The sequence below is a fragment of the Rana temporaria genome, chromosome 9 (genome assembly GCF_905171775.1).
Source record: "Rana temporaria chromosome 9, aRanTem1.1, whole genome shotgun sequence".
NCBI classification, from domain to species: domain Eukaryota; kingdom Metazoa; phylum Chordata; class Amphibia; order Anura; family Ranidae; genus Rana; species Rana temporaria.
The window spans coordinates 10,882,409-10,902,966 of NC_053497.1; the positions used below are offsets into that span (position 1 = coordinate 10,882,409).

A 20,558-nucleotide genomic window follows, 5' to 3' on the forward strand; every position below is an offset into this window, starting at 1 on the left:
TTACGTCCAGCCCGATTCACGGAGGACTTACGCAAACAAATTAAAAATTTTAAAATTATATGCGGGAACGACGGCCATACTTAACATTGCGTACGCCACCAGATAGCAGCTTTAACTACACCGAAAAAAGCCGACTAGAGACGACGTAAAAGAATGCCGCTCGTACGTTCGTGGATCGTCGGAAATAGCTAATTTGCATACTCGACGCGGAAAACGACGGGAACGCCACCCAGCGGACGCCGAAGAATTGCATCTAAGATCCGAAGGCGTACGAAGACGTACGCCTGTCGGATCTAACCCAGATGCCGTCGTATCTTGTTTTGAGGATTCAAAACAAAGATACGACACAGGAAATTTGAAAGTACGCCGGCGTATCAGTAGATACGCCGGCGTACTCTCTTTGTGGATCTGCCCCAATGTGGTATTTTCCTGAATAAAGTATTTCAGCTTGTGAACACCTCATGCATAATCAGTGATTGAAAACTTTAGTCCGTCCTGCCTCAGGTGACCCAGTTAATTATCCACTGGTGGCCGCCATCTTGTTTTTCCAATAGCATAGAAAAGGTAAAGCCAGTCTGCCAATCATAGCCCGCTCCTCAAAAACCCCTCAGCCCTTTCTTCAGTAGTCATGAATCACAGTTTAAGGGGGGGGGCGGGGGGCGTTTGAGGTGAAAATGATGGCTTGGCTGTTGACTTTTGTCAAAAAGTCAAAATTTGCATACCAGTAAAACAGTTTTAGTCTGGGCTACACATTTTGGGGAATGAAGGATGTGATCAAGGAGACTCTGAAGGTAACATTAAGGGGTGTTGTGATAAAAAAATAAATAAAAAATAAGTAAGAATGTCTTCTCACATCTGTGACACTTAGGCCCAGATTCTCAAAGGAGATACGACAGCGTATCTCCAGATACGCCGTCGTAACTCTGAGTTGTGGCGTCGTTTCTATGCGCCTGATTCTTAGAATCAGTTACGCATAGATTTCTATTAGATCCGACCGTTGTAAGTCTCTTACGCCGTCGGATCTTAACTGCATATTTACGCTGGCCGCTAGGGGCGTGTACGCTGATTTACGCTTAGAAATATGTAAATCAGCTAGATACGCAAATTTAACGAACGTACGCCCAGCCGACGCAGTACAGATACGCCGTTTACGTTAGGCTTTTCCCGGTGTAAAGTTGCCCCTGCTATATGAGGCGTACATGCGGCGTACCAATGTTAAGTATGGACGTCATTCCCGCGTCGAATTTTTAAAATGTTACGTCGTTTGCGTAAGACGTTCGCGAATAGGGCTGGGCGTCATTTACGTTCACGTCGAAAGCATTGGCTTCTTGCGGGTTAATTTGGAGCATGCGCACTGGGATACTTTTACGGACGGCGCATGCGCCGTTTGTAAAAAGCGTAATTTACGTGGGGTCACATAAAATTTAAATAACACACGCTCACATCTACCACATTTGAATTAGGCGGGCTTACGCCGGCCTATTTACGCTACGCCGCCGCAACTTTCTTTTGAGAATACGGCACTTGCCTGTAAAAGTTGCGGAGGCGTAACGTAAATAGGATACGTTACGCCCGCACAAAGATATGCGCATCTACGTGAATCCGGGCCTTAATCCTTGTAATTTGCCTAATATGTTTATTTCCTATAGTTATCAGCTCTATCTAGTGGACATAATGTGGTATTTTCCTGCATAAGGTATTTCAGTTAATACCACATTATGGTCAATTGTTGAGAAATGGGGAAACATTTAGGGCCAGATTCACAGAAGAAATACGCCGGAGTATCTACTGATACTCCGGCGTATTTTCAAATTTGCCGCGTCGTATCTTTATTTGTGATTCACAAACAAGATACGACGGCATTTGGCTAAGATCCGACAGGCTTACGGCTTCGTACGCCTTCGGATCTTAGGCTGCAATACTTCGGCCGCCGCTGGGTGGAGTTTGCGTCGTTTTCCAGCGTCGGGTATGCAAATGAGCTTTTACGGCGATCCACGAAGCTACTCGCGTGCGTTATGTCGCAAAGTTAAGCCAGCTTTTTCATGGCTTAACTTTACACCAGCCATGTTAAAGTATGGCCGTCGTTCCCGAGTCAAATTTAAAAAAAAAAATTTGGGCATAAGTACGTTACGCACGTCGCCATTCACAAACATGTCGGGGCGCCGTAATTTAGCGTAAAGCACGTTGGGAAATTTCCTAACGGAGCATGCGCAGAACGTTCGGCGCGGGAGCGCGCCTAATTTAAATGGTACACGCCCCATTTGAATTAGGCGGGCTTGCGCCGAACGTCTTTATGTTACTCCGCCGCAAGTTTATACTCAAGTGCTTTGTGAATCAAGCACTTACGAGGAAAACTTGCGGCGGTGTAACTTAAAGACGATACGTTACGCCGCCGCAGTTCTCTATGAATCTGGCAGTTACTTTCCAGGCACCAATTATATAAAAGTATACACAAAGGGCCAGATTCTCATACATTCGCGCTGCTCCTGGGCAGCGTAATATATGAGATCTACGTTACACCGCCGCAGGTCTACAGGTTTACATCCTGATTCTCAGAACACTTACCTGTAAACTTGCGGCGGTGTAGCGTTAGATTGCTCGTCGCAAGCCCGCCCAATTCAAATGGGGCGGGCACCATTTAAATTAGGCGCGCTCCCGCGCCGAGCGTACTGCGCATGCTCCGTCGGGTAAATTACCCGACGTGCATTGCGCTAAATGACGTCGCCCCGACGTCATTTGCCTAGATGTATACGTAAATGGCGTCCAGCGCCATTCACGGACATCTTACGCAAACGACGTAATTTTTATTGAATTCGACGCGGGAACGACGGCCATCGTTAACATTGGTTGCGCCTGCTAATTAGCAGGGGCAACCTTACGCGTCGGGTACACTACGCAAACGACGTTAATTCGCTGCGTCGACCTCGCGTATGTTCGGGAATCGCCGTACTTACCTCATTTGCATAGACGACGGGGAAAAGCGACGATGCGACACCTAGCGGCGGGAAAAAAAAATACTTTTAAGATCTGACAGCGTAACAGCCTTACGCATGTCAGATCTAATGGGTACCTATGCGCAACTGATTCTGAGAATCAGTCGCATAGATACCCGGGGCCAGATGAGGTGTTACGACGGCGCTAATGGTGTTGCGCCGTCGTAACGCCTTTGAGAATCTGGCCCAAATTTTATTGAAAATGTAATACATAGTATCATAAAGAAAACCAAAATAATATATAAAAAAACTGCAACATAGCTACAGCGAGGACTAAAAAGTTCTCCAATATGGGTCAGAGGTGTCAATGTACGTCCCAACAGACGTGTATGACTGTACTGGATTGTAGCAGAATTCAAGCTCTACATCAGGGGTAGGCAACCTGGGGCACTCCAGTTGTTGTGGAACTACATTTCCCATGAGGCATTGCAAGGTTGGCAGTTACAATTACTCCCAGAGGCATGATGGGTTTAGCAATTTGGCAGTTACAATTGTAGTTCTGCAACAGCTGAAGTGCCACAGGTTGCCTACCCCCGCTCTACATGTTTCGCGAAAAACGCTTCTTCAGGAGCTAGTATAGTTTAATGTCAGAACGAGTTTGGTATTTATAGGTAGATTCACAAACATTGCCCTAACTTTAGGGCGGCCTAGCCTAGCCTGTTTAGGCTACACCGCCGTAAATTAGTTAGGCTAGTAGTGATTCACAATCTACTTACCTGCTAATCTACGGCGGTGTAGCCTAAAACGAGCGGGCGTAAGGGCGCCTAATTCAAATTGCTTGGAGGGAGGCGTGCTGTATGGAAATGAGGCTTGACCTCACGTTTTTTGATGTTTTTTGACACTGCGCATGCGCCGGGCGACTACATTTCCCAGTGCGCATTGCGGCTAAGTAGGCCGTACGGGCCTATTGATTTCGACGCGGACGTAAACGACGTAACTCCCGATTCGCGGACGACTTACGCAAACGACGTAAAAAATTCGAACCTCGCGGCGGGAACGGCGGCCATACTTTAACATTGTTATTCCACCTCATAGGTGGAATAACTTTAGGCCGCCTAAGGCCTTACAGAAACGACGTAATTCGACGGCGTAGGCCTGGCGTACGTTCGTGAATCAGCGTATCCCCTCATTTACATAATCTACGCCGGCCGCAATGGAAGCGCCACCTAGCGGTCAGGCAAAACATTGCAATCTAAGATAGGACGGCGCAAGCCGTCCTATCTTAGGTGGGCCAGATTCACAAAGAGATACGACGGTGTATCTACAGATACACCATCGTATCTCTGATTTTTACTGGTCCTATCTATGCGCCTGATTCATAGAATCAGATACGCATAGATAGGGCTAGATCCGACAGTGTTACACTGTGTTACACTGTCGGATCTTTTTTTAAATTTAAAAATGGCGCCGGGGGCGTTCCCGCTGATTTACGATAAATAATATGTAAATCAGCGAGATACGCAAATTCACGAACGTACGCGGACCCGTCGCAGTGTTCTTACGTCGTTTCTGTAGCGCGGTACCCGTCGTATACTTACCCTTTCTAAAAGCAGGGGTAAGTATTGTTAAGTATGGCCGTCGTTCCCGCGTCGAATTTGAAATTTCCTACGTCGTTTGCGTACGCCGATTCACGAACACGCGCGTCGCAAGTCCCGCTCACGTCGCAACCACTGACGTCCTATTGACGTCAGTGGGAGCAATGCACGCCGGGAAATTCCCCGGACGGCGCATGCGTATTTAAATCGGCGCGGGAGCGCGCCTGATTTAAATAGTACACTCCCCCAGCCGCGGAATTAGAATTCCGCCGGGGGAGTTAGGATCCGCCGTCGCAAGTTTGGAGGTAAGTGTGTTGTGAATTTGACACTTTCCTCACAAACTTGCGAGGGCGGATCTTAAAACACATAGGTTACACGGATCTAAAGATCCGCTAACCTTTGTGAATCTGGCCCGATATGTTTAAGTGTATCTCTGTTAGGCTGGGTTCACACTACGGTTTTCCCGTCCGTCAGCCGCATACGATTTCAGTATTGAAAACGTACGGGCACGGACGGGAAAACGTATAGATAGAGAATGCATTGCAAATCGTATGCACTCAGATGCATCCGGGTGCGTACGATTTGCTGGCAAAACGTTTTTTAAACGTCCGCAAAACCGTGTTCAACCACGGTTTTGCGGTCGTTTTTAAGACAGTATGGCAAACGCATACGTTTTCCTTTAACATTAATGTTAATGGAAAACGCACATGTGTGCGGTTCCATACGTTCCCGTCCGTTTCAGCCGCATACGGTTTTCCATATAAATCGTATGCGGCTGACGGACGGGAAAACCGTAGTGTGAACCCAGCCTTAGAGAATACACTTAAACATAGGTCGGCTTAGATTCAGAGTTAGGTCGGCTTATCTGTAGATAAGCCGGCCTAACTCTTTGTGAATCTACCTACTAGAGACTGATGATGGTTACATTTTTGGCAACATTTCCATCCGTGGATTTCCTTTCCCGGACGATCTGTGTATCATCTTCTCAGCGACGTCTTATAAGTTACCCCCTTCTTTGATGCTTGCTTTGCTTAAAACCCCAATTGGCCTCTACAAATCGGCCTGATATGTTCAGCCCCTATCTTTGACGGATTACTACATATAGGCCCGGATTCACATACATCGGCGCATATTTATGCCGGCGTAGCGAATATACGCTACGGCGACGCAGCGCAGAGAGGCAAGCACAGTATTCACAAAGCACTTGCTCCCAAATCTACGCTGGGTTTTGAAAGCGTAAGTCGTCGTAAGTGGAAGTGGGCGTGAGCAATGCAAATGAGGCGTGACCCCACGCAACTACTTAAAACGAACGGCGCATGCGCCGTCCCGTGGACGTATACCAGTGCGCATGCTCAGAATCACATCGGAACTACTCCCTAAGATACGTCGGATCACTGCCTACGGTGTGGACGTAACCTACGCCCAGCCCTATTCACGTACTACGTAAACGACGTAAAATACGACGGCTCTGTTCCCTGGTCCATACGTTTGCATGAGTTGCGCCTCATATATGGGGAATAACTTTACGCCGGACGTACGAATTGCGCAAACCGCGTATATTATGCGCCGGGCGCAAGTACGTTCGTGAATCGACGTATCTTCCTCATTTCCATATTTGAATAGGAAATCAATGGGAGCGCCACTTACGTCCAGCGTAAATATGCGCCCACGATACGCCGGTGTTGGAAAGTTACATCGGTCGGATGAAGCCTATTTTCAGGCGTATCTTGGTTTTTAGAGTCCGGCGCGTAGATACGACGGCGCATATTTACACTTACGCGGCGTATCTCGAGATACGTCGGCGTAAGTGCTTTGCGAATCCGGGCCATACAGTTTAATTTACGCCGGTATCTACACTACACCGGGGTAATTCTTGAATGGCAATCTGCTCTCATCCAAGCACATTGTTAAGCTATACTTGAAGGTTTTAGCCATTTATCATAATTTTAACCATCATCAGTCTCTAAGGCCCAGATTCTTAAAGGGCTTACGACGGCGCAACGCCATGTACGCCGTCATAAGTCCTAATCTGGGCCGTCGTATCTATGCGACTGATTCTTAGAATCAGTTACGCATAGATAAGCATTAGATTCGTCAGGCGTAAGGCTCTTACGCCGTCGGATCTTAAATGCATTTTTTTTTTTTGGCCGCTAGGTGTCGCCTCCGTCGTTTTCCCCGTCGAGTATGCAAATTAGCTAGATACGCAAATTCCCGAACGTACGCGTGGCCGACGCAGTGAAGTTACGACGTTTACGTTAGGCTTGTCCCAGCGTAAAGTTGCCCCTGGGTATATGAGGCACAGCCAATGTTAAGTATGGCCGTCGTTCCCGCGTCAAAATTAGAAAATTTACGTTGTTTGCGTAAGTCGTCCGTGAATGGGGCTGGACGCCATTTACGTTCACGTCTAAACCAATGACGTCCTTGCGACGTCATTTGGAGCAATGCACCCTGGGATATTCTTCGGACGGCGCATGCGCAGTACGTTCGGCGCGGGAACGCGCTTAATTTAAATGCTTCACGCCCCCTACCCGGCTAATTTGAATTAGGCGGGCTTGCGCCGGGTGATTTACGCTACGCCGCTGCAACTTTACAGGCAAGTTCTTTGAGAATAAAGCACTTGCCTGTAAAACTTGCGGCGGCGTAACGTAAATCAGATACGTTACGCCCGCCCAGTTTTAGGCGGTTCTACAAGAATCTGGGCCTTTATACCTAACTCCATTCTGACATGAAACTATACTAGCTCCTGAAGAAGCGTTTTTCGCGAAACATGTTAAGCTTGAGTTCTGCTACAATCCAGTACAGTCATACACGTCTGTTGGGACGTACATTGACACCTCTGACCCATATTGGAGAATTTGTTTTAGTCCTCGCTGTAGCTATGTTGCAGTTTTTAATATAATATTTTGATTTTCTTTGTTTTTTTATGATACTATGTATTACATTTTCAATAAAATTGGTGTATACTTTTATATAATTGGTGCCTGGAATGTCAATTTTCTTCCCATTTCTCAACAATTGACCCTAAAGCTTTAGGACGTGGCACTGCACTACCATTGGCACCCACAACTCCATCCTGTGTTGGCGCTTTTGAGAATTTTATATTTAATACCACATTATGGCTACTGGATGGAGCGAACACTCATAGGAAATAAACATATTAGTGAAATTATGGGGATTACTTGTGTCGAAGTATGAGACATTCGTACAGCAATTCTTTTTTTCACTAGACCCCTGATGCCTCGTACACACGATCGGTTTTCCCATCGGTCAAACGTCTGCCGGGAAAATGGAGGGGAAAAACGGGAACCTGCTTGGTTGCTTTTCCCTGTGTACACACGGCCGGTTTTCCAGACAGGAAAACTGCCATGACAGCTTTGGTCGGGAAAACCGGCCGTGTGTATGCTTCACTGCAGTGTTTCTAGTAGGAAAACTGCAGAGCAAAAAAAAACGCAGAGAATCACGGCGGCAAAAAAGAGAACAAGTTCAGTTTTCTACTCGCAGTTTTCCTGTCGGGAAAACTGCTATGTAGCATACACACGCCCGGTTTTCCTGACCAAAAGCAAACATGGCAGTTTTCCCGTCGGGAAAACCGGACGTGTGTACGAGGCATAAGTTTACATGCTTAGGGGCAGATCCACAAAGAAAGTACGCCGGCATATCTATTGATACGCAGGCGTACTTTCAAAATTCCTGCGTCGTATCTTTGTTTTGAATCCTCAAAACAAGATACGACGGCATCTGGGTTAGATCCGACAGGCGTACGTCTTCGTACGCCTTCGGATCTTAGATGCAATTCTTCGGCGTCCGCTGGGTGGCGTTCCTGTCGTATTCCGCGTCGAGTATGCAAATTAGCTATTTCTCCGACGATCCACGAACGTACGAGCGGCCGTTGCATTCTTTTACGTCGTTTCAGTTTGGCTTTTTTCGGCGTATAGTTAAAGCTGCTATCTGGTGGCGTATGCAATGTTAAGTATGGCCGTCGTTCCCGCGTCGAATTTTTAAATTTTTATTTTGTTTGCGTAAGTCGTCCGTGAATGGGGCTGGACGCCATTTACGTTCACGTCAAAAACAATGACTTCCTTGCGACGTCATTTGGAGCAATGCACCCTGGGAGTTTTGACGGACAGGGCATGCGCAGTTAGTTCGGCGACGCGCTTCATTTAAATGAAACACGTCCCCTACTCGCCGCATTTGAATTCCGCGACCGTACGCCACGAGAGATACACTACGCCGCGTAACTTACGGCGCAAATTCTTTCAGGATTCAAACCAAAGCCAGGTAAGTTACGGCGACGTAGCGTATCTCAGATACGCTGCGCCGGTGCAGATCTTTGTGGATCTGCCCCTTAGGGTATGGAATGGTGGACTTTACTACTGACTTCCCTATAACTCACCATTTTCCAGTGTAACCCTTTTGTTCTCTCTTAAAGGATCAATGCCTTCCAGTATGTGATCTACGGCATCGCTGTCTTCTTTTTCCTGTTCGGAATCCTGCTCCTGGCTGAAGGATTTTATACCACAACTGCAATCAAACACATTCTGGGAGAGTTCAAGTTACCCAAAGGCGGCCTTATCTCTACTGTAACTGGAGGACCACCCAAGCCTAGGAGTGTCAGGGGCAGACAGCCAATTCACACCTTGGAACTCCTCTGCCGCTGCTTAGGGAAGTGGCTGGGACACCCAGACAAGGTAAGATCTAAGCTGAAACAAGAGGACCCCCGGGTCCGCTTCCAACTTTGGCCCCATTCATTCCTACAGGTGAGCTTTCTGTGGAATACAGCTTCCATAGGAAGCATGCTTCTGCTGCAAACTGAAACTCAATTTTTTTTCCACCCTTTTTTTTCCATCTCAGTGCTGCTGATCTTATCCAGCCTCTTTCAGCCATTTCCTGTCTACATGCACTTGCTCCAGCATCAGCTGCATGTCATAGGTCAGATCTGGCTTTTGGACCATGCTTGCACAATGTGTGATGGCACAGGTGCTTGTAGCCTCCCTCGGTGGCACAGGTGACCATACAGGAGATCAGGTGATCAAGCCATAACAGAAAATACCTGAACAAGGACTTTGATAATCCCCCCCCCTCCTTGTCTCCATAACCCGTCCTCATCATCATTTCCCCCCTGTGTGTCCTCATAACACTTCCTCATTACTATCTCCCCCATCCTCATCATCATTTCCCCCCTCCTTGTCTCCATAACCCGTCCTTATCATCATTTCCCCCCTTTGTGTCCTCATAACCCTTCCTCATTACTATCTCCCCCATCCTCATCATCATTTCCCCCCTCCTTGTCTCCATAACCCGTCCTCATCATCATTTTCCGCCTTTGTGTCCTCATAACCCTTCCTCATTACCATCTCCCCCGTCCTCATTTCCCCCCTCCTTGTCTCCATAACCCGTCCTCATCATCATTTCCCCCCTTTGTGTCCTCATAACCCTTCCTCATTACCATCTCCCCCATCCTCATCATCATTTCCCCCCTCCTTGTCTCCATAACCCGTCCTCATCATCATTTCCCCCCTGTTGTGTCCTCATAACCCTTCCTCATTACCATCTCCCCCATCCTCATCATCATTTCCCCCCTCCTTGTCTCCATAACCCTTCCTCATCATCATTTCCCCCCTTTGTGTCCTCATTACCATCTCCCCCATCCTCATCATCATTTCCCCCCTCCTTGTCTCCATAACCCGTCCTCATCATCATTTCCCCCCGTTGTGTCCTCATAACCCTTCCTCATTACCATCTCCCCCATCCTCATCATCATTTCCCCCCTCCATGTCTCCATTACCCTTCCTCATCATCATTTCCCCCCTTTGTGTCCTCATAACCCTTCCTCATTACCATCTCCCCCATCCTCATCATCATTTCCCCCCTCCTTGTCTCCATAACCCTTCCTCATCATCATTTTCCTCCTCTGTGTCTCCATAACCCTTCCTCATCTCCTCCCCCTCTTATCTCCAAAACCCCTCTACCTAATCATCTTCCTCTTACTCACCCCCCCATCTCAATAACCCTTCCTTATTACCAACTTCATAATACTTCCTCATCTCCATAACCCCTCCTCCTCATCTCCATAACCCCTTCTTATCTCCTCCACCCTCCTCACTTCTATAACTTCTCCACATATCCTTCCAACACATCTTCTCCATAACTACTAATCATCATCCCCTTCCTCATATCACCCCCCCCCCTCCATCCTCATCTCCATAACCCCTCATTATCATTGTAACGGTCACCACCGTTTACGACCTTCCATCAACTACGACAGCTCATCTGACACACAGACAAACCAGCAGGCCTCCCATTTTCCCAGAATCAAGACGAGAGACGCAGCTCTGTACTTGTTTCAAATGAAGACAATTTTAATGGTTTCTTCTCAGCTTATATACAGTACACAGGTTACAGAAACAATCAAACTGTCCCCACCCACACATCACACCTTGGGGGGCTTCAATCACATTCTTTGAGCGAATTTCTAAACATTCCTTCATTAACAGCATAACAAACAAAACACCATCACACACTGAGTTCCCTAGGCAGACTTTCCGTCTCCGCATACAGCTTGACACCTATTCACACCTCTGAGCATCAATAGGCTTCAGACAGTGTTATCACACAATTAAATGTCTTCCAGGAGCCTGACTCAATTAGCATGTCACTAGTCAGGGCTAATCATAGAATGAGTCACTATTGACTGGTTGGGCCAACATCTTGCAGTATCTCAAAATCCTGCAATACGAACTATCAGTGATGTCCCATCTCATGTAATACATGAATTATGATTCACTTGCCACCCCATGCCCAAAGGGCACAGGGTGGACTCAGACCCAAGAGTTATCAGTGACGCTGACACAGGAGAATCCCCCATCCTCACAAAGTCTCTGGGTGTCACGGGTCATTCCGTTACAATCATCTTACCCCCTCCTCCTCTCCTTGCCTCAAAAACTCTTCCTTCACATCTCCTCTTAGCGACTCATCTCAATCACCCCTCCAACTAATTATCTTCCCCTTCCCCATCTCCCCACTATGTCGATAACCCCTAATCATGCTCACCGCCCTCTTTGTTTTTCCCCTCAACTCCATAACCCCTCCTCATCTCCATAACCCTTCCTCCACATATCCCAATGCCTTGTCTTCTTGACCTCTCTACCTAATCCATCATCCACTTCCTCATCTCATAACTCCTCCTCATCCTTATCTCCATCCCTATCTCTATAACCCCTCCTTCTGCACAGGCAGATGTCACAGGAAGTGACATCAGCTCATCACATTTCTGGCAGATTCAACAGGTAATTGTTTTACACTGATGGAACAGATACCATGGCCCGGATTCACATACATTGGCGCATATTTATGCCGGCGTAGCGTATCTAATATACGCTACGCCGAAGCAGCGCAGAGAGGCAAGCACCGAATTCACAAAGTACTTGCCTCCCAAACTGCGCTGGGTTTCCTCGGCGTAAGCCGTCGTAAGTGGAAGTGGGCGTGAGCCATGCTAATGAGGCGTGACCCCATGCAAATGATGGGCCAAGCGTCATAGAAGTACTTAAAACGAACGGCGCATGCTCCGTCCCGTGAACGTATTCCCAGTGCGCATGCTCAGAATCACGTTGAAACTACTCCCTAAGATACGACGGATCACTGCCTACGACGTGAACGTAACCTACGCCCAGCCCTATTCACGTACTACGTAAACGACGTAAAATACGACGGCTGTGTTCCCTGGTCCATACGTTTCCCCTCATATATGGGGAATAACTTTACGTCGGGCGTACAACTTACGTAAACCGCGTATATTATGCGCCGGGCGCATGTACGTTCATGAATCGACGTATCTCCCTCATTAGCATATGTGAATAGGAAATCAATGGGAGCGCCACTTGCGGCCAGCGTAAATATGCGCCCACGATACGCCGGCGTAGGAAAGTCACGTCGGTCGGATGAAGCCTAATTTTCAGGCGTATCTTGGTTTCAGAGTCCGGCGCATAGATACGACGGCGCATATTTACACTTACGCTGCGTATCTCGAGATACGTCGGCGTAAGTGCTTTGTGAATCCGGGCCAATATGTTTCCAATGGAATATTAAGAAGAACAAAATGGAGCAAATCAAAGAAGATCATCGTTGGGGTTTAAATACTTTAATGCCCCGTACACCCGAGCGGAATTTCCGCCAGCAAAAAGTCTGATGTGAGCTTTTCATCGGAAATTCCGACCGTGTGTATGCTCCGTCAGACTTTTGCTGTTGGAATTTCCGCCAGCAAAAGTTTGAGAGCTGATTCTCAATTTTTCCGACGGAAAAATTCCTATCAGAAAATCGGTTCATCTGTATGGAATTCCGACGGGAAAAAAAAACACGCATGCTCGGAAACAATTTGACACATGCTCGGAAGAATTGAACTTAATTTTCTCGCCTTGTCATAGTGTTGTACGTCACCGCGTTCTTAACGCTCGAAAGTTCAAAGAACTTTTGTGTAACCGTGTGTATGCAAGCCAAGCTTGAGCGGAATTCCGTCGGAAAAACCATCCAACTTTTTTCAGACAGAAATTCCGCTCGTGTGTACAGGGCTTTAGAGTTTCATTCTTTCTCTGCTGTAGCAAAGTGTTCTCTCCTTCTTGTTTACCCTGGAATTGTATTCTGTTCATTCTAGTTTGTTGGAGTCACATACGTTGTCACCATCCTGTGGATCCTGGTTGTTGCCTGCTCTGCTGTCCCCGTCTACATTTACTTCAACACTTGGGTGACCTGTCAATCGATTGCATTTCCTGCAAAGACCTCGGCTGGCATTAGTAACTTGTGCGCTGACGCACGAATGTATGGTACGTGTGAAGTTTGACTGATGGCTGAGCTTCAGTCATGACTAAGGACGCCAATATATTATCATTTATATATTCCTAGAAGGAACTGCTTTGTTTTTATGAAAATGATTTACTCTTTATGACTTATTATTTACACTATATGGACAAAATTTGTGGTCACTTGACCATCACACCTATATCAGCTTGTTGGACATTTCATTCCAAAATCGTGGTCGTGAATATGGAGTTTCCCCCATTTGCTGTTATAGTAGGCTCCACTCTATGGGCAGATTTTGGAGTGTGTCTGCGGGAATTTGTACCCATTCAGCCAAAAATAAGCTTTGTGGGCCAGATTCATAGACATTTGCGGCGGCGTAACGTATCGCATTTACGTTACACCGCCGCAAGTTTTCAGCGCAAGTGCCTGATTCACAAAGCACTTGCGTGTAAACTTGCGGCGGTGTAACGTAAAGCCGTCCGGCGCAAGCCCGCCTAATTCAAATGGCGCGTGTATCATTTAAATTAGGCGCGCTCCCGTGCCGAACGTACCGCGCATGCTCCGTTTTGAAATTTCCCGACGTGCTTTGCGCGAAATGACGTCGCACCGACGTCATTTTTTGAACGGCGACGTGCGTTACGTCCTTTCCTATTCCCGGACGTCTTACGCAAAAAAATAAATTAATTAAAATTCAACGCGGGAACGACTGCCATACTTTAACATGGCCTGTCTATTTTTACACCACCTAAATAGGACTCGCAACTTTACGACGGGAAAAGCCGACTAGCGACGACGTAAGAGAATGCGACGACCGATAGTACCTTCGTGGATCGCCGTAAACAGCTAATTAGCATACCCGACGCGGAAAACGACGCGAACTCCACCCAGCGGGCGCCAAAGTATTGCATCCTAAGATCCGAAGGCGTACACCTGTCGGATCTTAGCCAAAATGCCGTCGCATCTTTGTTTGAGAATTCAAAATAACGATACAACGCGGCTAATTTGAAAGTACGCCAGAGTATCAGCAGATACCCCGGCGTACTTTTTCGGTGAATCTGGCCCTGTGAGTCTAGGTACTGATGTTGGTTGGGAAGACCTGACTTTCAGTTGGTGTTCTACTTCATCCCAAAGGTCTTCAGTAGGGTTGAGGTCAGGTACTGATGCTGGATGAGAAGATCTGAGCCCAAAGGTGGTCAGTAGGGTTGAGGTCAGGTACTGATGTAGGATGAAAAGATCGGATCCCAAAGGTGGTCAGTAGGGTTGAGGTCAGGTACTGATGTTGGATGAGAAGATCTGAGCCCAAAGGTGGTCAGTAGGGTTGAGGTCAGGTTCTAATGTTGGATGAGAAGATCTGATTCCAAAGGTGGTCAGTAGGGTTGAGGTCAGTTACTAATGTTGGATGAAAAGATCTGATCCCAAAGGTGGTCAGTAGGGTTGAGGTCAGGTTCTAATGTTGGATGAAAAGATCTGATCCCAAAGGTGGTGAGTAGGGTTGAGGTCAGGAAGGAAAAATAAAAACCTCCTGCACTTAAGAGATTGCCGTGCGGTTGATTCTAAAGAGATGGGAAAGGTCTTCAATAATCAAGCCACCACATCAGCTGTGCTACCCCTCACAACAGGTCAGGGGGAACCCAGAGGAAATACTAAAAGGGGTAAAAAAGAACAGCGCACCAGCCTTGCGCATTACCTTTGCAACACTTTAATGAGTGAAAAATGTAAAAAATGCATACTCACAAATGAGGTACATATTCAAGCATAGAATATAAAGTCCATAAGATGCATCAGTAGTGGGATGTATAGTCCAAAAAGCAGTTGACGCGTTTCAAGGGGCTCTGAAGAAGAGGGGACACCCTCGAAACGCGTCATATGCTTTTTGGATTATACATCCCACTACTGTTACTTGCCAGCTGATCTTGCTGGATGGTGCATCTTATGGACTTTATACTCTATGCTTGAATATGTAACTCATTTGTGAGTATGCATTTTTTTACATTTTTCACTCATGAAAGTGCTGCAAAGGTAATGCACAAGGCTGGTGTGCTTTCTGTTCCTTTTTTCCCCTTTTTAGGATTAAGGCCGGGTACTGATGTTGGTTGGGAAGACCTGATCCCAAAGGTGGTCAGTAGGGTTGAGGTTGGGTACTGATGTTGGATGAGAAGATTAGATCCCAAAGGTGATCAGTAGGGTTGAGATCGGGTACTGAGGTTGGATGAGGAGATCTGATCCCAAAGGGCTTTAGTAGGATTGAGGTCGGGGCTGTGTACTGAACACCAAGTTCCCCCACACCAAACTGATAAAGCCATGACTTTATAATCAGGTCAGGTACTGAAATGTAATGGGAAGACCCACAAAGATGTTCAGTAGAGTCAAGGTCAGGGCTCTCTGCAGGCCACTTGAGTGTTAAGTTGCCCCAACCCTACCCCTTGTCAGAGCTGTCTTAATGAGGGCACACCTGGGCACTGCCCAGGGGCCCCAGCTGCATGGGGGGCCCCTGCACTTACCCCAAAGCAGCTTTACCTTGAGCCCATGCTTCCCCCGAAATTGGGGGCCCCATGATGGCACTGAGAGTGATGGATACACAAGGGAGGCAGTCTGCCTCCTACCTACTTGATGTCTGTTTATCTGCACTGTTATCGTTGTAGGGGCCCCAGAGCATTACTTTGCCCAGGGGCCCATGATGATATTAAGACGGCCCTGCCCCTTGTAGCTATATTAACTATATTTGTGCCCATTTAAACAAATGAGCATTTGCAAGGACATGTAGTAATGTTGGATGAGAAGCCTTGGCCTTGGTGTTTCAATTCATCCCAAAGGTGTTCAGTAGGGTTGAGGTCAGGGCTCTGGTGTGGAAGAACTTGAGTGGCCTGCACAAACTGGAGGGACATCCACATACTTATGGCCATGTAGTGTATATTGTAAGTCAATCAAATGACAAAATGTATTTGCTAAATACTATCTCCTGGATAAATTTAAGAAATGTATAATTTTAAAGCCTTTAACCAGATAACACGCGCCCTTGTAGCATTGTGACATGTCCAAAACCATTCACTATTGCTTCTTTCTCTACAGGAGTTCTGCCATGGAATGCTTTCCCCGGAAAAGTGTGTGGAGCCAGTCTACTTGCTATTTGCAAAACCAATGAGGTTAGAAAACGTTTTTATATATATTTTTTTTTAGCTGTTATATATATATATATATTGTAATTTTCTAGGAGGGCTTCCCTGGGCACCACCCTAAGAGCAGAGTAGCAGGCAATGAGCCTATGGTTTCATGGTGGTGGGAGTGTCATGGTCTTGTGCTGCATGAGTGCTGCCGGTGTTCTGCCGATGAAGGTCCCCCCAGCGCATAATGGCCCCCCTGTACCGCACAGGTGCAGCGCTTGCGCAGTACGAACCACAATGGAGCCACCAAAAATAGCCGAACATGTACAGCTGTGAGAGCCGGGGGACCTTTTTTGCCAGGACACCGGCACTGGGGAGCTACACTTCATTGAGGAAACCACGGATCCCAACATGTACTGTGACATAGTTACATAGTTACATAGTTACATAGTTAGTCAGGTTGAAAAAAGACACAAGTCCATCCAGTTCAACCACAAAAAATAAACAAACAAAATAAAAAACACAGTACAATCCCATACACCCAACTCCATACCCACAGTTGATCCAGAGGAAGGCAAAAACCCCCAGCAGAGCATGATCCAATTTGCTACAGCAGGGGAAAAAAATCCTTCCTGATCCCCCGAGAGGCAATCGGATTTACCCTGGATCAACTTTACCTACAAATCTTAGTACTCAATTATTTTATGTACATTTAGGAAAGTATCCAGGCCTTTCTTAAAGCAATCTACTGAGCTGGCCAGGACCACCTCTGGAGGGAGTCTGTTCCACATTTTCACAGCTCTTACTGTGAAGAAACCTTTCCGTATTTGGAGGTGAAATCTCTTTTCCTCTAGCCGTAAAGAGTGCCCCCTTGTCCTCAGTGTTGACCGTAAAGTGAATAACTCAACACCAAGTCCACTGTATGGACCTCTTATATATTTGTACATGTTGATCATATCCCCCCTAATTCTCCTCTTCTCAAGAGTGAATAAATTCAGTTCCTCTAATCTTTCCTCATAGCTGAGCTCTTCCATGCCTCTTATCAGTTTGGTTGCCCTACAGGAGAGTCAGGACGCTCTCTACGTTGCAGATAAGAGAAAGGAGCTGTGTGTTAGTGGGCGTCCTGACTCTCCTGTAGTCCAAGGGAGGGGGCGAGCACCACACTCCACACCAGGGAGAAAGCCTTGCATTACTGTGTGGAGTTACAGACAGAAGAACAGGAAGTGAGGATTTCTCAGAAGAAATAAGGACATTTAAAAGCAAAATGGAAGGATGAGGTAAGTGAAGGAGGACTGCACTAAGGGAAAGGAAGATATTTAGGAAAAAAAATTGTACCCTTACAACCCCTTTAAGGCTTACCTGTAGGTGCAAGAAATATCTCCTAAACCTGTACGGTTTAGGAGATATTTACAATTGACATGAGCGCCGATGTTGCGCCATAGACAATGGCGCAGGCACACTGAGCTTGCCGTTTTTTCTTAATGGCATTAATGGGGTTGATTCCGTATTTCCGCGCAAGCCCGGGGACGTCATCGCTGACTTCATTGCCGATCAAGGCCAATCACAGCGCTGGAGCGGCGATAACCGGAAGAAGCAATGAGGGGACTCGGCGGCGGCTGTGGACGGGACGGAGGAGGACTTCGGGGGCTTCGATCACAGGTAAGTGACACATAATGAGCTAGTATGCTGTGCATACTAGCTTATTATGTATTTTCTCTTGCAGGTTTTTTTTTTTTTTTTAAGTTAAGGGTTTACTTTCTCTTTAAGGCAGTGCTGGAAAATAATGGCGGCCACACAAAATATTGACACTTTGGGCCGAATTTTGACATTTTCACTTAAGGGGTGTACTCACTTTTGTTGCCAGCGGTTTAGACATTAATGGCTGTGTGTTGAGTTATTTTGAGGGGACAGCAAATTTACACTGTTATACAAGCTGTACACTCACTACACAACATTGTAGATACAAAGGGCCAGATTCACAAAGACTTACGACGGCGTATCTCCAGATACGCCGTCGTAAGTCCGATTGGGTGCTGTCGTATCTATGCGCCTGATTCTTAGAATCCGTTACGCATAGATTTCCCTAAGATCCGACCGGCGTAAGTCTCTTACATTGTCGTATCTTAGGCTGCATATTTACGCTGGCGGCTAGGTGGCGCTTCCGTCGATTTCAGCGTAGAATATGCAAATTGGGTAGATACGCCGATTCACAAACGTACGTCCGCCCGGCGCATTTTTTTACGTTGTTTACGTTAGGCTTTTTCCGGCGTAAAGTTACCCCTGGGTCTATGAGGCGCAGCCAATGTTAAGTATGGCCGTCGTTCCCGCGACGAAATTTGAAAAATTTACGTTGTTTGCGTAAGTCGTCCGTGAATGGGGCTGGACGTCATTTACGTACACGTCGAAAACAATACGTCCTTGCGGCGTACTTTGACGCAATGCACACTGGGATATGTCCACAGACGGCGCATGCGCCGTAAGTGCAAAACGTCAATCACCTCGGGTCACAGAACATTACAATAAAACACGCCCCCCTGTTCCACATTTGAATTAGGCGGGCTTACGCCGGCCGATTTACGCTACGCCGCAGCAACTTACGGAGCATGTGCTTTGAGAATACAGCACTTGCCCGTCTAAGTTGCGGAGGCGTAACGTAAATCGGATACGTTACGCCGCCGCAAAGATACGCGATCGTACGTGAATCTGGCCCAAAGTGTCATTTCTTCAGTGTTGTCACATGAAAAGATAGAAGAAAATATTTACAAAAAATGTGAGGGGTGTACTTACTTTTGTGAGATATTGTATATAACAACCAATACTTTTAATAGTATGGTTAATAGACCAAAAGGAAAATAAAAATAAAAATAAGGGTTAATTATTCGGGTTAATATTCTTTAATTAATTTATTATTGGGGTTAATAATCTTTCATTTAAAAAAATGAAAGGACAATAACTCTCTTTTTTTTTTTTTCTTTATCTTTTAGTTTCAGATGACGTTCCACCTTTTCATTGTTGCGTTTGTTGGTGCCGCTGCAGCTCTTGTGGCTCTGGTGAGTTGTACTAATAATTCTTGTGGCTCTGGTGAGTTGTACTAATAATTCTTGTGGGTAACAAAAAAGCAAACCTAAAAAAACAAATTGTCCTCCATGAACAGGTGACACCAATCCCATACTGACAATCACCTTTAGCAGACTTCAAATTAAGGAATTCATTAACTGAAAATTGATACTTCAGTTCTCTGGTACATGCTGGAGAGCAGTGGCGTCACTGGGGTTGGTGTCACCCGGTGCGGTAAAACATGGTGTCACCCCCCCCTCTGTCTAGGCTGCCCAGCACCAAGCAGCGCACGGGCACGGGGCGCACCCCAAACCAGCCCCTGTAAATGATAGTATAGGGCAGTATAGTGGCAGGTTAGGGTAGTATAGAGTGGTATAGTGGCAGGTTGGTGTAGTGGGGTGGTATAGGACAGGTTAAGGTGGTATAGGGCATGTTGGGGTGATATAGGGTAGTTTGGGGTGGTATAGGGCAAGTTAGGGTTGCATAGGGCAGGTTGGGGTGGTATAGGGCAAGTTAGGGTGGTACAGGGCAGGTTGGGGTGGTATAGTGCAAGTTAGGGTGGCATAGGGCAAGTTGGGATGGCATGGGAAAGGTTGGGTGGTACACGGCAAGTTAGGGTGGCATTGGGCAGGTTGGGGTGGTATAGAACAAGTTATGGTGGCATAGGGCAGATTGGGGTGGTACAGGGCAAGTTAGGGTGGCACAGGGCAAGTTGGGGTGGCATGGGAATGTTTGGGGTGGTACAGGGCAGTCTGGGGTGGCACAGGGCAGGCTGGGTGGTACAGGGCAGGCTAGGGTGGTACAGGGCTGTTTGGGGGGGTACAGGGCAGGCTGGGGTGGTACAGGGCAGGCTGGGGTGGCACAGAGCAGGCTGGGCATGTCAGCTAAAAAAAAAAACAAAAAAAAACGGGATGGTGTCACCCCTCTAGCGGGTGTCACCCGGTGCGGACCGCACCCCCCTAGCAATGCCTCTGCTGGAGAGTTAAACTATCAAAAAACTTTTTATTATATTTTATGTAGGTTTTTTGGGTAAAATGTTTTAAAGCTGAACTCCTTGCAGATCCAAAAAAAGGTGCAAA

At 46.9% G+C, this 20,558-nt stretch overlaps 1 protein-coding gene across 2 annotated transcripts in view; it reads left to right on the top strand.

Annotated features, from left to right (window-relative positions):
• The window catches only part of PLP1 (proteolipid protein 1), a 68,256-nt gene that overhangs the window by 23,614 nt on the left and 24,084 nt on the right, over positions 1-20,558 (top strand). For both annotated transcript variants that reach the window (XM_040322771.1, XM_040322772.1), the window contains exons 3-6: positions 8,958-9,216; positions 13,176-13,344; positions 16,391-16,464; positions 19,407-19,472. In XM_040322771.1, coding sequence (XP_040178705.1) covers positions 8,958-9,216; positions 13,176-13,344; positions 16,391-16,464; positions 19,407-19,472 — 568 coding nt within the window. The remainder of the gene's footprint in view (positions 1-8,957; positions 9,217-13,175; positions 13,345-16,390; positions 16,465-19,406; positions 19,473-20,558) is intronic.